The sequence below is a fragment of the Pelecanus crispus genome, chromosome 11 (assembly GCF_030463565.1).
Source record: "Pelecanus crispus isolate bPelCri1 chromosome 11, bPelCri1.pri, whole genome shotgun sequence".
Taxonomy (NCBI): Eukaryota; Metazoa; Chordata; class Aves; order Pelecaniformes; family Pelecanidae; genus Pelecanus; species Pelecanus crispus.
Window position 1 is genome coordinate 25,863,052 of NC_134653.1, and position 16,679 is coordinate 25,879,730.

A 16,679-nucleotide genomic window follows, 5' to 3' on the forward strand; every position below is an offset into this window, starting at 1 on the left:
TTAGGATTAACCTCTCTTTAACTCCTTGATTAGCTGCATTTTAAAACTCCATTTGTTTTCCATTTTACATCAAGCCAGAGCCAAAAAAAGAGGCCAATTTGCAGCAATACTGATTTACTGCAATTTCTGAAAATCAGGGCGAACGCCGGGAAGGCGTGCTTGGCATTTCAACTTCTCCCCAGCAAGCTGTGAGAGGCTCCATCCAGCAGGAGCCAACATTGCGAAGAACAAAATGGAACCAGCATCCACTCAAATTCCCAGGGCTGGTTTCTGATGGTATCAGTGCAAACCTGGAAGATGCACCCTGCATTTCAAGGACTGAAAATGTCCCGCTCTGTATCTTGGGGAAACCGAGGCCCCTGTGAAGTGATGTGCGTGGGGTACCAAGGCTGATCCTCAGCCCTTAGATGCCTTTTTGGTCCCTTAGGGTCATCCGTAGCTCCACTGGAGATGTCCCTGACTTCCCTGAACTGTTCACAGTGGCAATTTCTCAAGATTGGACTTCTTGCTTTAAGATCACACAGAGCAGTAATAACACAGTTTGGACCTGATTTGCCAGGTGTAGGCCCAGTCCTGGGTTTACCAAACCTGAGTTTAGCCCATGATCTCGGTGAGCCGCCAGATCCCTCTAGAGTCTGGGGGTGTTTGATGACAAAAGCTTTGTCCTTCTGTGCCAGGAGCTTGGCTCAGCATCTGCTCTGGCTTTGCCTGTGGAGCCAGGGCAGCTGCCTTCTGCCATGCAGGAGCCACATGGGAAAAAATCATTAATAGCTTCAAAAACAAGCAAATGCGCTAGATTTAAAACAAAATCTCTACTGTTCCCAAATGCCCGTCTTCCCCTTCCCAGTGTGTCCCCTGAAACGCAGGCAGCAATGGAGATGTAGCGGGGTGGGCAGAGCTGTGTAGCCAGTAATGGTTCTGTGGTGAGGGCTGTTTGGAACTCCCCAGGGAAGGAGCAGCGCTCTCCTGCCTTTAACCCCGGCTCTGTGCCTTGCAGCTTCACCCCTTGCAGGTGAAACCGGTGCAGCTCTGCAGCAGCCCTGCCAGCACACACTGCCCGTGCATGGGGAGGGGTGGCCGGTTGCTGCGCGTCCCATCTCTTGTGGGGCACAGGTCATCCCCTTGATGAACTGGCTGCTCCAGAGTTACTCCTGCTGTACTTATGTGATCATTAAGCTTTGAGGCAACTAACACTAACCACCTGCTGACCTGCACTAAGCCTTCAATTCATTCTTCAGTCACTTCCTCTGGCTGTGAATCAATGTCTGAGCATGGGTGTTTTCGGAGCTGGTCGGTGGGGCTGGGTTTCGGCTGGCTAAGCTGGGGGGAGCAGCACGCTGGGACGTGTGGGGGCTCGGCCTCTCCCTCTTCTGAGGAAGACATGGGGCAAACTGCTTTCATAAAGCTGGAGAAATCGGCAGAGCTGTGTATCCGCTGGTCATAGGTGTTTGCCCCATGATTAGGGGATCTGCTTGTGCAGGCAGGGGTTGAGGCTCTGGCTGGTGCTCAGCAAAGCCAAGGCTTAGAGCCACAGTCTGGGGTGTCCCGCTTGCCTGGCTGATGGCTGAGGGTCTCACCTGGGGCTGGGGCACTGAAGGAGATGGCTCATGCTGGCACCAAAGCCCCTCTCCTACGGAGCTGTGTTTTGGGGTCAGCTATCTGCAAGGAGCAGCTTTCCCTGCAGCAGTTTGGGGTGTCTAAGAAGGGCTGAGTGCAGCAGGAACATCACTAGAGCCCTTCTCCTCTACCAGGCTGCCCACTTGCAGGACGTTTATGAGGACCTTTCAGATTTCTCTAAGGTTTTGGAGTAGCTCAGTGTGTTTCTAAGCTATTTTGGGGTGCATGAGTGGGAAATACAAATCATGGACACATGCACCTTTGTGCACCCATAGGCAACAGCCTGCAGCTTGAAGTGTTTAGGCAAGCAGGTTCAAAGCTGTGCAAGGGAATCCTCTTCCCATTAGTGAAGCAAAACAAGGCAAAACCAAGCAGAAATTGGTCCAAAACCAAGCAGAGGGCTTTGACTCGCGGGACTGCAGTACCTGAAGCTGGGCTCCCCTGCATGGGCGGTGTTGGAACTGGGAAAGTCTCTTGGGAGCCGTCTGTGAGCTGGCAAAATATATCATAAGCGGCAGTTTGAGTTTTAAAAAACTTCACACTGATGCACAATTTAGGGGAAGCATCTTGCGTTCCATAGCTATACAACAAGATTTTCTGAAATTGCAATGATATGAGAAAATGTCTTTTAAAGTGGCACCCAGATGGCAGGGGAAATTGTGCTGTTTGAATTCTCTTCAGATAAATTGAAGCTAAAGTGATGTTAAACATTTAATAGGCTTTTTTCCCTCCTTCCACCACCTGCTACTGAAATGACACAAGAGGAGTCATGAAACAGAGCAAGTGAGATCCTTACAGTGCACCGCTTAGGAAACGGCCTCATCTCAATCCTGCATCTGATGGCAATTAACACCGAGAGATTCCGAACCCAGCAGGGTCAGGTCTGGGCTCCTCACCCGCTCCTCTGCAAAGTTGGGATGCACATGGGGAGCAGGAGGGGTTGCAGGATTTGGGTTCCTCAGGGCCTTTGCATGACCATGGTGTGAGCCCAGGGTGATGGCGAGAGGCTGTTGGACCCAGCAGAGCAACAGGTCTGGGGGTGTGGGTGAGATGCTGCTCCTTGGAGCCAGCCCCAAAGTAAGCCTCACCATAAAATTAGAGCCCAGGTCGATGCAGGCAACTTTCATGCTAACAAACCTCCCCACCCACTTCCCGGGAAGGTCACTCTCAGGGCTGGGATTTCTGTGGTGGAGGGAGTTGCCCAAACCCATTTCTAAGCAAAGAGAAGGAGCTGTAGGCAAACCCCGGGTGTCAGGGCTCAGCCTTGGGATTTGCAGCGGCTGGAGCTGTACTTCTCCTTAGAAAGCCATAGACCCCCAAATGCAAGGATGGAGCATTTGGCTATAAATCACCCCAATGCCAGCCATCCCCAGAGCTGTGCTGCTTTAGGAACAGGCTCCATCCCCCAGCTTCAAGACAATGCTGCGGAGCCTCCCCAGCATCGCTCTGCGGGGCAACAGGTACTCCCCTCACAGTTTTTTTCCCTTTTTCCCCCTCCTTGACATTCACAAGTGAGGAGCATTTTTGCCGCTGGGCTAAATATGTCACTTTGTCTTGTAGCGGCTGCCAGGTTTTAAAATGCCAGCAACTTGGAAAGCACCGAGAGGACAAATGCCAATAGTTATGCGCCGCCGTCTTTACTCAAGGAAGAACTGGGCTTTGCGGCTTTTTGCTTTTTGTTTTGAAAGTAAAATTAGCGTGTTTACCTGGTCGTTTACTTAAGCTGTTAGTCACGGCAAAAGAAACGTGTGCAGGCTGGTTTGTCTCCTCTGACGGGTCTTGCTTCCCCAGGGTGGGCTGGGGTGCTCAGGGGAGACCATGAGCAATAGCAGCAAATACGCAAGCCTTGGTTGCATTGCCTCTCAGGAAGGTGAGCCGGGGGTGATGGGAGAGTAGCCCCAGGGCTCCTGGGAAGCCTTTCCCCACCCATACCTCCTCAGCACTTGTGCTGGCGAACACCCATGGGGCGAGCAGCCACAGTGCCCGGGCAGCACTCTGCACCCAGGGTCCTCTGACCCTCTGCTGGGTCAGAAACTGCTGCTTCAAGCCCCATCCAAGCCTGGTCCATGCGGGGCAGCTGCCCTTTCAGCCCATCCCTGGGCAAGCTTTTATACATACACATTTTTATTATTATTTCCAGTGTTGTTGGATTCATTACAGCAGATGGGTCTATCCAGCAGGCAGGGTGATGCTCCCGATGGGTGGTGAGATATCTTTGTGCTTAACACGAAATGGAGGTTGCTGGCAGGGCATGTTGCTGTGTTTTTTCCAGTGTGGCAGACCACTTCCTGTTTGGGATCTGGCTCGAGTTTTGGCAGAAGAGATGCTGGGCGAGGTCCCAGCAGTGATTTCAATGGACCAAGCCCACAGGGAGCACCTGCTCGCCAGCAGCATGGGCTTTCCAACAGCCAGCAGCGCTGCAGAAAGCCATGAGGTCTGGGGCTAGGCATTTTTAAACAACCTTGGCCGGGCAGGCTTTGCCAGAGCGCTGCCTTTTCTTGTTATCTCTTCCTGCAATTACAGAATGATTCAGTGACAGCTATCCTGCGGTTAAATGCAAGAAGCTTCATGCAGGTATGGTGTGTGTAACACACAGCAATGCTTTCTGGTACGACACGGTACTGTCTCATTTTATCACAGCTTGAGGTGTTCAGCAAATAATTGGAATCTGTCCTTCAAACGCCAGGTTATTTTGGAGGGGGGTAGTCATATTATCTATTACACTTGCAAAAACAGATAATAATAGTAATACCATTTGGTGGAGCGCTGTTAATGCAACAAGGCTGTCACTTGTCACCAAGAATGCTGTGTGTGGCAGCCTGTTAAAAAGAAAGTCAAAACAAGGCTGGCAGCAGCCAGCCCGAGCTCATCGCGGTTGCTGCCGGGGCTCTGTGAGCGCGATCGTGTTTCCCCAGCGCCAGAGCCAGCGAGGATGTTCTGTACTGCTGAGCTATGTCGGCTTGGCTGGTGCAGCCCATGACGTGCTCACCAGCAGGGCAGCGGTGACGTCCTGGCGTGCTGTGGCTTGTAGAGACACTGATAGCACTGCCCCAGGTCTCGTGTTTGAGAGTTGTCTTGTTTTTGGCAGAGATGCTCACCCTGAGCTGGGCTGAGTATGCCCCTGCCGCCTGCCTGCCTCGCTGCCTGAGCTCCCTTCCAAATCCACGCACTGCTTAGAGGCCAGTCTTACCGAATGGACCCCAAATTTCTGTTGGGGTCAGTGGATGCTAAATCCATCCCATGGGATGTGCAGGGTGCAGGAGGAGTGGCGCGTGTGTGAGCCCCTTGGCTGTTCACCCTGCGGGACGGGCAGATGTGGCATCACCCTGATGCCTGGGCACAGCCGAACTCCCAGACTGGGCAGCATTGGCTTGCGGCTGGTGATACTGGGCACTCATCTTTCTCGCTTCTTCCTTTAAAAAAGACATTTCAAATGTAAAAGCAATGTGAAGACAGGCACAGCATCTGGAAATGTGTCATTAATGTAATACGGATATGAGAAGGTTTCTGTAGAAATTCATCTCCAGTGTATTTGCTCCACAGCGAGCCATAAACTTTCCAGCGTCACAAAAGTCTCTGTATTTTCTTTTCTCTTGAGGAATTTCAGCACTAACCCAGTGCACGCTTCCCCCAGCCGCCACCCTGTCTGTCGGGGGCTTCAGACCCTGCGTATAAGCAGAGCCTGCTGCGGGCAGGAGGATGCTCGCTGCATCCGCAACAAGAGCCACGGCAAAACCTCCCCGAGCCTCGACAACTTCAGCATTTTGCTTTTATAATGGAATGGAGAACAGAAAGCTCTGCAGAAGTGAAATGTCTCTCTCAAATCATCAGGTTATTTTTATGTGCATCTATATTTCATTATGTGTGTGTAAATACCTCCCCCACACACATACTTTTATCTCAAGGAGTGAAATAAAAATAGCTGGAGATTGAAAGGGGAGCAGGCGAGGGGGCGGTTGTGCTTTTTGGAAGAATCTCTTCAAGGTTCGGAAACAGCGAAGCCGTGGTGATAACATGATCTGACAAAACCTCAGCTTCTCCAGGCCTGTGAGGAATGGTGTTAATGAAAGAGATCTTAATGACTTTCCCTCTACATTTCAATTCATTCTAACAAGCCGCAGCCAGGAGCGCAGACTCAGTCTTGCACTTGAGGAAGTTTTGACAAGCTCTGAGGAGCCGGCTGCGCACGTGCCGGGAATAGCTGCTCAGGGGCTTGGAAAAATGACCCCCATCCCGCAGATGCCAGGATGGCACGGAGGGATCCCCCGCCTCTCCGGGCTGACGGCAGTGCCCGCTTTGCCCTCTCCGGCTGCGAGGCCTGGCTGCTTTCCCACACCAAGCCCCGGCCCCGCTGCTCTCCCCAACCCTCCTGCTCTGCAAGCCCAGGCTGGGCAAGTCACGGGGGAGATGCTGCGTGACACGGGAGGAGTGGAGGAATGCATTGCAGCTTGATACAGATGTTGTAGAGGCTCTTCTTTCATTTTTTTCTTCCCCTCTAAGTAGGACAGCAGCAAGGAGAGATTTCTGAGAACCCGAGCTCTGCAAAGGGGGGAGGAAATTTCCCTAGGGAATGCAAAACAGGGAGGGTTACGTGATCTGGCAAACCTGATTGTACACAACCCAGAGACCTGCGTGTCCTGCCTTAGGATCATTTATTGCCATTGCTCCTCTTTTTTTTTTTTTTTTTTAAGGATAACAAAAGAAGGATTATGAAATTCTTTGCTGTGGGAAGCAGTGTGGCTGGATGGTGGCGTGCATGGAACACAGTGATGTTTGTCTGGGCTGGGCCCCTCCGACCCTCGGCACCGAACGGCTGGAGCGTTTCTGACGGGACAGAACACATCCAGCGCCCATCGTGGCATCAGAGCTCAAACTGCAATAGCTGAACTTTGGCCGAAGCAGAAATAAAACCACCACATCTAATAATACCCGGGCTGCAACCTGCTCCCCAGTGAGCCTCTGCCAGCTGCTGCGGCCGGCTGGGGCGGAGCGGCGTCACGAGTCACCGAGACGCAGCATTGTGCAAAGTCACCGTCCCTGTCCTGACCTTGGAGGCCAGGTCCCGCGGGGCATGCAGGTCCCCTCTCTCAGCTGCTCCCTCGGGGGCCTTAGCGGGGTTGGAGTCACCGGGCTCGGCACAGGCAAAGCCTCCTCCTCCTCCACTTTGGGAAAGAGCTGGGAGGATTTCCAAATGCCTCCGCTTGGCACCTGATCCCCACCATCCCAGTAACATGCTGGAAGTCAAGGCTTGTGTCCCTATAAATCGTATTGCTGCTCGCCCTCCCTCTGTACAGCATCTCCCGGCTGCTGACGATGCCCGATCTTGTTAATTCCCAGCAAGACCAATGCTGGATGCAGGTGGGAGATGTTGTGTTGAAAATAGCTGAATACATTATCGCTATTTTTTTCCCTGTAACCTTCCTGGCTCCCACAACAGCCATGCTGCGATCTGCCATGGATAGCACAGGGACTTGGGCAACCCCCAAACGGTTTCTGCAAATATTTGAGCCTTCGGTGCTCCGTGCGTGGGCCTGTGCACTGGGGCAGTTTACAGGTAGCGTCTGACAAAGGCACATTGTTTTTAGAGCCAGCTCTGGGAGGGCTGGCAATGTTCCACGAACTTCTTGCTAAGCAAGTTCCTGGCAGCCACAGAGGCAGGACAGCACGGTGAGGTGCACCGTGGCCTTTGGTAGCAAAGCATTGCCCTGCTCTGTGTTTTGGGCACAGATTTGCTCAGTGCACTGAATGCTGTTACCAGGGCACGTCAGACCTTGGCCAAGCCACTGGGTGCAGTTTTGGTGGTAGGCTCTCCCGCTCAGCAGTCTGAGCCATTCCCTCTGTAGCAAAGCTGTTGGAAGTGCAAACTTAAGTCATTTGGGGTTTCTTCTTTTGCAAAAACTTTCTCAGCAGGGAAAAGCCCTGCCCTGGGGGCACAAAAGTGGGTGACAGGCAGGTTTCAGCTGTTTCGGTGAGCGGCAGCAGCCCCTCTCCCCTCCTCGCCCACATTGCATCAGCACCGTGAAGACACTTATCATTTAAATGGCGTGTGCCCACAGCTCCTCTGAGTCACGCTGTTAGCAGAGAGCTCGTAATTCTTCTTTTTTTTCAAGTATGAATGCTTTGAAAAAAGGCATTAAATAAAACACTTGACTGAGGTCCCAGCGGTGACTAATTCCCATGGTACACCCCGCTCCCGCATTAATCCTGCTGAGCTTACTGCATGCTGGGGGGGCTCGCACAGATCCTTACAGGTGGAGGAGCAAAGAAAAAGCTGAAGGTTGCACGAGAAGAGCTTGAAAGGGGCAGGTGTGGGATGCAGTGGTGGCACGGTGGGGACCAATGTCAGCGTGCTCCATCCTGGTGCCAGTGTTCCCTGGGGAGAGCTTCAGTGTGAGCTGTGCTCTCGGTCCAAAGCACGGGGTATATCAAAACCTAAAGCTTCTGCCCAAGAGTTGCTGGAAAGGTTTGAGGACCAGGGAAAACACTCTCCGTGGAAAAGCTGGGAGGGGATTTTTCTGCCCCAGCCGGGACAGGCTCTATCAAGGAGGTGGCAGCTCGGAGGACTCAAAAAAGGCGACTGTAAATCTGTATTAGTAAACATGCTGCCTCCCACGAAATAAAAGCTGGCAAACCTGGAGCTCTGCTGAACAATTAATGCCTCCAAGAACACCCCACAGGCGTGCTGTGAATACCGTACACCCAAACGACATGAAAACCCCTGGGATGTAGTAGCAATGCTGGGGAGAACCTGTAATGCCCCGGGACCACCACTGCCAAACCACAGCCCCCAGCAAACCTTCCCCGCGAGTCCCTCTGGACCTGGAGGAGATGGATAAGTGCAGATCTCCCCAGGGCCAGGACAGGACTGTTACTGGGACAGACCTTGCAGTGCAGCCAAGGGCTTAGCGCTGCCATTGCTCTGTGCTGGATGGCTCTGCACGGCCGCGCCAGCCACCTCCGGAAAACGACCCTGGCTTTGTTCGCTGCTTGGGTACCAGCTGAAAACACGACCCTCATAGGGGACTTTTGCAAGATGAAGCATCTCTTCCCCCCAGCTTTGCTCTACCCCTCTTTACCTCGAAAGCCCCGGGAGCTGCAGAGCAGGAGGCAGCCTGTGTGCACTGCCGACAAAACGGCTGCAGGACTGGGCATAACTAATTAGAGCCTCTATAAAATGACATCTATTTCCACAGATGGGAAGCTGCTTCCCCTTTTTATGGCTGCTTCAGTTAATTAGTTATCTCAGAGGTTGCATTTGCATTCCCGGCTTTGTGAAATACCCTTTTGTTAACTACTTTTCATATACTTTTATGAAGTCGACCACTGAAACAGGCTCATTTATCTCACCAGTGACAGGCTGAGAGGCTTGCCCAGAGCTGCATGCCAGATGCCGGGATTGTAAAATAATGTTTGGCTTGTCTGGTGTTTGGAAAGGAGACAGAAGGTGCAGGGCTGCGAGAAGAAAGTCCCAGGCTGCTAAAGCCAAAGTCTGGATCTTTACAACTTCTACAAAAATGTCCAATCTGTTGCTTTTAGGCAGCTTGCAGGAGCCAGGGGGGATGCTCTTGTCACCAGCCCTGGGCTTAGACATCTCCATCCTCATTCCCCAGGATGTGCCCACACACACGGCGTCCGAAGGGAGCAGGGTGTGAGCATCCGACCTTCTTGAGGTTTATCTGCTGCATTCCCCCTCCAGAGTGCTGGCTGCGTGCAAGTCCCCACCGGCAGGGAGGGCTCCTGGGGACACCCTGCCCACAGGGAGCCTGGGGACACCCCAAAGCTGCTGCTCCAGCTGAGCCTCCTCCAGCCACGCTGCACACTTACCCTCCATTAGCGAGATCATGAGCAACAGCAGCAATAATCGATCACTGTCATTATTGCTAGGAAAGGTTTGCAAAATCAGTGTTTCCTCTGTAGCATAAGCAATCAGGGCTTTTGCTGGTCGGCTGTTTTTCAGGCACCTTTCTGCCGTAACGAGTGGAAAATTCTGGATAACTGCAAAGTACGATGGGACAGATTTCCTTGCTCCTGGCGGCACAGCTGCCTTCGCTCCGTGCAAGGCTCTGCAAACACTCGAAGAAACCTGGCACGCTTCAGCGTGTGCTGCATACGGGGGGGAACCTTCCCAGGCCACCTGCATGTGTTTAAGGACTGTACGAGATGCCTGCAGGCATTACTGCAGGCGATATTTCCATTTGCCTTCCCCTTGCACCTACTGCTCAGGGTGCTGCTCACCTCCCCGTTGCTCCATGCCGACAATGCGTGAACATCGCTAAATGCTCAAAATGGGATAGAGGAACTGAGCGTGTGCTGCTGGCAGTGCCGGATTCGTGCTTTCAGCAGTTTTCGGTGCTTTGCGCACTGTGGTCAGCACGCCGGGGGCACAAAGCCCTACACCGAAGGGCATGGCTGTGTGGGCTTGGCTGCCCCAAGGCATTTTCCAGGGCCCCCAAGGGATGTTATGTTGAAAAAAGGGAATCCTGCCAACGGTTCAGCCATCCCTCTCTTCCAGGAGAGTTTTTTCTGGTGACAAGAAACCATACCTTTAAACTCAAACGCTGAAAATCCAGAGCACAGCCCAATGGGGCGGGGGGAGGGGGGGAATAAAGCCCAAAATACATAAATGTCTTTATTTTCTGCACCAGTGAGTTTGTATTGGCCTGTTAGTTGATGCTTCTGAAGGTATCTGCTGGGATGCAACTATTATACATCCAAACTGTCACAAATGGAAACATCGCTTTGAAAGACAAAGGGTAATTTATTGAGAAAAGGGTGTCATTTAGGTGGAAGGATGAAGAAAGAGAGACAGTCACTGCAGAACTGCCAAGAGAGAATACCGGATCCACTGATAGTCAGGGAACAGCTTTGAATTTCCAAGGCTGCCCTTGAGGGATAAGAAAATAAAAGCTAAGGACAAAAGAAAAAAAAAAAAGTCTTAAATACAGTGACAGCAGAAACCTGAAGGATCGCAGTGAAAAATGGGACCTTCTTCTCTGTAACAATAACCGAGAAAAAGATAGGAATGTAATTTGTAAAAGCTGTTAAATTGCCACCAAAAATTGTAAGCTGGATGGAGAAATGACACAGAAGGAAAAAAGAACAAATGAATACCTGTCGTTCCTGGAGTATTTCTTGAAAATGGGACTAAACAATGAACAGGGTGGAGGAGAAACGGAGCTGAGGAACGGAAGAGCTGTGAGAAGCCACCCAGCTCAGCTGGGCAACAGAGCTGGTCACCACAAAAGCTTTACCCGGGAGCCTCTGTGGGCTGCGGGAGGAAAATGGTTTTGTGTCTCCAAAAACACAACCCCATAGATCCATCTTTTTTGTTTGTTTCTGAGTAACACATCCTCCTCTGTCTCGGAGGGAGCTTATTTATATGGCAATGGCACTAAGGGGCCAGGCACAGGCAGCTTGCTCCTCTCCAAGCTTGGAGCTCCAGAGGGAACTTCTTGCCAGGAAGGAGTTTGCAGGATGGGCTCCCACTGACAGACTTTGGGGGAAACGAATTGCAAACAGCCTGGAGAAAGGTGTGATGATCTCTGCACGAGCCTTGCCCCAAGGCTTGCGCTTGCATGCTGCCCATGGGGTGCCGGTGCCTGTGCCAGTGGGACAGGGGACCCTGGCACAAACTGCAGGGTTGGGAGACCAGGAGAGACGGGGCGTCTCCAGCACCAGCAGGACATTGCCCTGCGCACATCCCCTCTGAGTCCTTCCTGGCTCCACTGGCCCCTGAGCATCCTGATGAAGCCAAACAGCACTTCGGTTATTTTAATGCCATTAAAAAATGGATCCACCAGGGAAGCAGAGTGTGGTTTGGGCACAGCTCCAAAGCATTACAGCATTCAAGCCTGCAGGGTGTGGGTGCAGGATGGCTCTCGCATGCCCACCCTGGTCCTCAGCAGCACTTGCAGCATCTGGATTGACTCAAGTTAAATAAGCAGAGGGTGCTGGGGGTTAGGTATCTCAGCCGGGGTCCTCCCGCTCTGGGACCCGAAGCCCCTGGCAGGTCTCAACCTGCTGCAGCCCAAGGTTGAGCTGAGGCTTCTTCAAATGCAAAGCAATCAGCAAAACCAATCAAGCACCATCTTCTGATGCAAAAGCATCACTGTGCGGATGTAGGAGCACATTTTTAGGCATGAAGGCTGCTTCAAAATGCCACTTTTATATTTTTCATGTTGACTAGCACATATTTCCCTTAAGTCCCCAGAGCTCAAATCCCAGTGCTAGATGAGATGTCGCCATTTGTGTTAGGGAAGTCATTGAAACGTTCTTTCTCAAATGTTTTAGTTGAAAACAGCTTGTACACCCAGGTTCAACAAAAGCAGGTGCTCAGAGGGTCGTCATTACCAAATTGTGATATTTCTCGTGGCTGTCTCGAACACTGGGTGTTGGAATATTTCTTTTCAGCTGGAAGCATCTATGATTAACCTGCAGCCAATGAGAAAAGTAGCAGAAATTGCATTTCCAGCTCCACAATTTAGCAGGTCAGTGGGTGAGCACCTCTGGCCTGGGCCACAGCGTGGATGGGAAGTTTCTCCTGAAAAACAAAGCAGCACAAGACACCAGGTTTTGGGGAACAATTCAGTCTGCAGGAAATACAAAGCCAGGGAGGAAAATGAGGCGGTGGGAACCTTCCCGGCTGCGAACATCCCCCACGTCCTCCTGCAGCCTCAGGACCGTGGAACCTCACAGCTCTGCTGCTCGGGCTGCGGCTCACCGCTTCTGCCCTCTCATATCTGGTCACATCACTCTAAATCAAAAGTTATAATAGCAAGGAGGTGTTGGACAGATTAAAATGCAGGGAAATAACACCAAGGGTGGTTTTTTTTCAGGGTTGAGAGGAAAGACAGGGAGGAGGGAGGGAGGAGGTGTTTCCAGATACCTTTAGAGAGCTCACAGGATTCAAATGGTTGGAGCGATCTTGACAGGCTAAAAACCCAATCTGCTGGAAATCATACACCTCAAATAATGTGCTATTGCTGCTGATCGTCTGTGTATTTTAGGGCTGAACAGATACAGTATTAAATTCATCTGGAGTTCTCATTTGCCACCAGTTACTGCTTGTTGGACAAGGTTTGAGTGAAGTTTGAAAGGCTTTTACTGAAAACGGTCGTAGGAGGAGTGAGGTTTGATGGGTTTTCTCAAGGGCTGAGCAGCACCTGCCTGAGGCCCCCGGGGGCTGCGGTTGCTCTGCCACGCGCCCCAAGCTGCTGCCCGGGAGAGAAGCCAAGAATGGTAATTAATTAATTGAAATACTGATGAGTATTGCTGAATTTACTGTTACAATGACACGCAGGTCTCCCACTTCACAGTGCTTTAACCGCTGAGCCTTCCAACAGAGCTCTGAAGTGATAAAGTTCTGTTTACCTACAGGCAAAAGACGTTGTTTGCGGCCCAGTCCTCCCTCAGCCACAAGCTCCGGTGTCCCTAAGCTCTGGGGGGACACCTTAGCTCGTTCGGCAGCTGAAAGGAAGGTGAAGAAACCCATCTCCACGGGCACCCTCACGCCTGGAGAAACCCTGAGCTAGCCGCTGCCTCCCGGTGACCCCCAGCCTGGGTTCCGCGGGAGGAATCCCCTCGCCACCCTCCCCGCCGGCCCCTCGGTGCTGAAGCAAGGCCCGAGCCGCAGGGCCCCGCAGCGCAGCCTCACGCCCAAGGGCGGAGCAAGGAGCCGCGGGGGGCACAGGGGACCCCGCCCCGCGCACGCGCCCCTGCGCGCCTCCGCGCTGCTCAGGGCCTCGCGCACGCTTCCGTGCGCGCCGGCCCCTGCGCGCGCCCCCCCCCTCTGCGCGTGCGCGCTCCTTGGCACGTGCGCGGGCCCCTCCGCACGTCCACGCCCCCCGTGCACCTGCGCGGCCTCGCCCGCGGTTTCCCGGGCAACCGAGTGACGCGGACGGGTGGCCGTTAACTGTCGCGCGGCGCCGCGGGCGAGAGCGGCGCCCTCTGAGGGGGCTGAGGAGGGGAGGGTCTGCCCTCACCCCCCCCCACCCCCCCCCGCGGCGCCTTGAGGGAGGAGGTGGGGCAAGTTTAGGCTGGTCCGCAGAGTTTGGGAGGTGGGGGGCCCTTGGCGTGAGGTGTAAAGGAAGTTTTATTTGTAACGAAACCCTTCGGAGGGAGGTGCTCTGGCTTTGGGTGTTCCCCAGGAGACGGGTTAGGTTTTAGGGGTCCGTGCCCCTTAGGATTTATTTCTGCTGTTTGAGGGGCCTGCTGAGGGGAATGAGAGCTCATGTAGCGTTAGTTAGCAGTAGATTCTTCTGCTGGGCTATCCTATAGAAAATTAAAAGACTTGCTTCAGAGTTTGGGTAGCAGGCATGCGTCTTCATGACTGGGGAAACCAGAATTTTTAATAACTTAGGGAGTTAAAGCCATCAAGGTTCCCCTTCTGGAACAATGCCAGCACCAGATGCACCTAAAAACCTCAGAGTTGAGGCACGTGTGGTGGCAAATGCAGAGAGTAGCAGCAGACTCAAGGCAGCTGTGGTACCAGATCCACCTAAGAGCAACAGAATCAAGGTGCTGGCAGCCACTAAAGCATTGAATCCTCGAGATTTTGTGTGTATTCAGGCTTTGCCTGGCTTTGCTCAGAAGGAAGGAAAGGTCTTGGCCAGAAGCAGAACGATTTACAGAAGCAGTGAACCTCCAAGAGAACAAGTGTTCTGGGAAAACTACTATAGGAGGCAAAAGCAATTCACTCAGGGACACTTCACCCCCCCTGGGAAGCCTTATCAGGAGCTTGGAGAGCTTCTCTACACAGATGCGAAGAAACTCACCCTCTATTCTTTGGGGCAGCTTGCACAGGTAGGCCTGACTTTCCTGGTTCTGCTTTAAATAGAAAAGGAGGAAGGCTTTTCTTCTAAGTAAATTGCAAGCCCCTGTTTCCAGGGAAAGGAATCATTATTTCTGTTTAAAGAAATGTTTGAAACAATATTCCATGCTTTCCTGTGAATAATCACAATCTAGTATAATATTTGATGATGGTACAGGACATTTGTAAATAAAGCGGGACTGCTTTGGTGTGTATATTGTGATTTGGGAACTGGCTTTTGAAACTGGTCTTTAAAGTTCTTAATGAGAGCACTTAAAATGGAGCAGAGACAATGGGCTAATAAATGAAAAGGAAAGCATGAGATAATGAGAATGTACTTAAGGGAAAATACTCAGGGAAAGGTAAAGTCTTGAAAATGGAAGGAGAGGAATCATACTGAGGGTATGAGGGTAAAGGATGGGTTAAAAGCAGGAATGATAAATGGAGGCAGTTGAGCATAAGAATAGTATAAAAAGTAAGTGTTTGTAATAAAACTTATGTAAGTAGGGATGGCGTTGCAGGTAGTGGATTAATTATTTTATATTTTACTTTGCATCTGTATTTGGGTTTCAGGAAGGTGTAAGGGGATTAGCCAGGAGCGTCTGTGACAGTTTGATTGTTTGTGTGGTTATTATCTCCTGGTCTCCTTAGTGCTGCATACCCACTAACTTGGTGGGTATTGAACTGTCTCAAGTTGCTTTTAAGTCAAGCTTGAATCATTAAGCCACAGGGACAAGAACTCCATCACTGATGCTTGACATGAGCTTGCAGTGTTCTGCCATTTCTTTTCCTCAATGCTGTTGGCTCACGCAAGGACATCTGACGTTCTCGGCGTTTTCTGTGCTGTTTTGTGCAGAGAGCAATTTTCCTTGTGGAAACAGAGTGAAGTCTTTCCAGCCTATCTGTAACATCAGTCTCTGTGACTTTGAGCCTACACTTTGCTATGTGCTTTCTAATGGAGTGCCCAGGGGATAGTCTCTGACAGCTGCAGCAGAAGTAGCATGGTTATTTTTCAGGGTAGTCAGAAAAGATTCTGTCCACCCACCACTTAATTTTCTGCTCTGATTGTGTGTGTTGCATTCAGAGCTTGAAGTTTTAGATCGAGTGTTTTAAGCTCTAAATAGACAATGGGTGGCATTCACTTTATTTTTACATACTACCTAAAGCAGCATCTTGCTGGCTGTCTTCATTCAGAGGCTTGTTTCTGTAAATTAGTCAACATCCAGCAAGTGTTGCCAGTGTTCTTGGTTGTTGTGGTTTAGCCCCAGCCAGCAACTAAGCACCACGCAGCCGCTCGCTCACACCCCATACCACGATGGGATGGGGGAGAGAATCAGAGGAGTAAGAGTGAGAAACACTCCTGGGTTGAGATAAGAACAGTTTAATAATTGAAATAAAGTAAAACAGTAATGATAAGAATAACAATATAGTAATGATAATAACAATAATAATATACAAAGCAAGTGATGCACAATGCAATTGCTCACCACCCACCAACCGATACCCAGACAGTTCCTGAGCAGCAATCGCTGCTCCCCGGCCAACCCTCCCCCAGTTTCTATACTGAGCATGATGTCATATGGTATGGAATAGCCCTTTGGTCAGTGTGGATCAACTATTCTGGCTGTGCCCCCTCCCAGTTTTTTGTGCGCCTGGCAGAGCATGGGAAGCTGAAAAGTCCTTGACTAGCATAAGCAGTACTTAGCAACAACTAAAACATCAGTGTGTTATCAACATTCTTCTCCTACTAAATCCAAAACACAGCACTATGCCTGCTACTAGGAAGAAAATTAACTCTATCCCAGCTGAAACCAGGACATTGGTTTAACCTTAACTTCTAAAACATCTTTCCGTCTGAATATTAGAAGTGGCTTTAAACATTTTTCAGTGGCAGATACACTCTTTAAAATTCTGATAATCCTGAATGAAAATGTTGGTTAGTTTGTAGTGGTTGTTGTTGTTCTCGTCTTGAAAAATTATGTCAGGATTTGATCCTTAAGGGTTCTCTGAAACCCAGTGGAACTCAGCTACTCAACTTGACCAAATTAAGAGTATACAGTTGATACAGAAAATAAACTATATGTAGGTCATTGGATGTGTGGCTGCAGCTTATGCTTTAGATTCATGAAGCTACTGGAGGGGATGTAGTCATACCTGCTGTTCCTTTTTGTGGAGAGCATAGCTAAAAGCACTACATAGTCTTGAAAAATCTCAGGCTAACCATTTTTTTCCTTTTCCTAAAAGGTAATGGTTA

At 50.9% G+C, this 16,679-nt stretch overlaps 1 protein-coding gene across 1 annotated transcript in view; it reads left to right on the top strand.

The window, feature by feature from the left end:
• The first annotated feature begins 14,010 nt into the window (after window positions 1-14,010).
• CCDC60 (coiled-coil domain containing 60) overlaps window positions 14,011-16,679 on the top strand; it is a 68,032-nt gene continuing 65,363 nt past the window's right edge. The window contains exon 1 of the mRNA XM_075718946.1: window positions 14,011-14,418. Within this exon, the coding sequence (XP_075575061.1) occupies window positions 14,011-14,418 (408 nt within the window). The remainder of the gene's footprint in view (window positions 14,419-16,679) is intronic.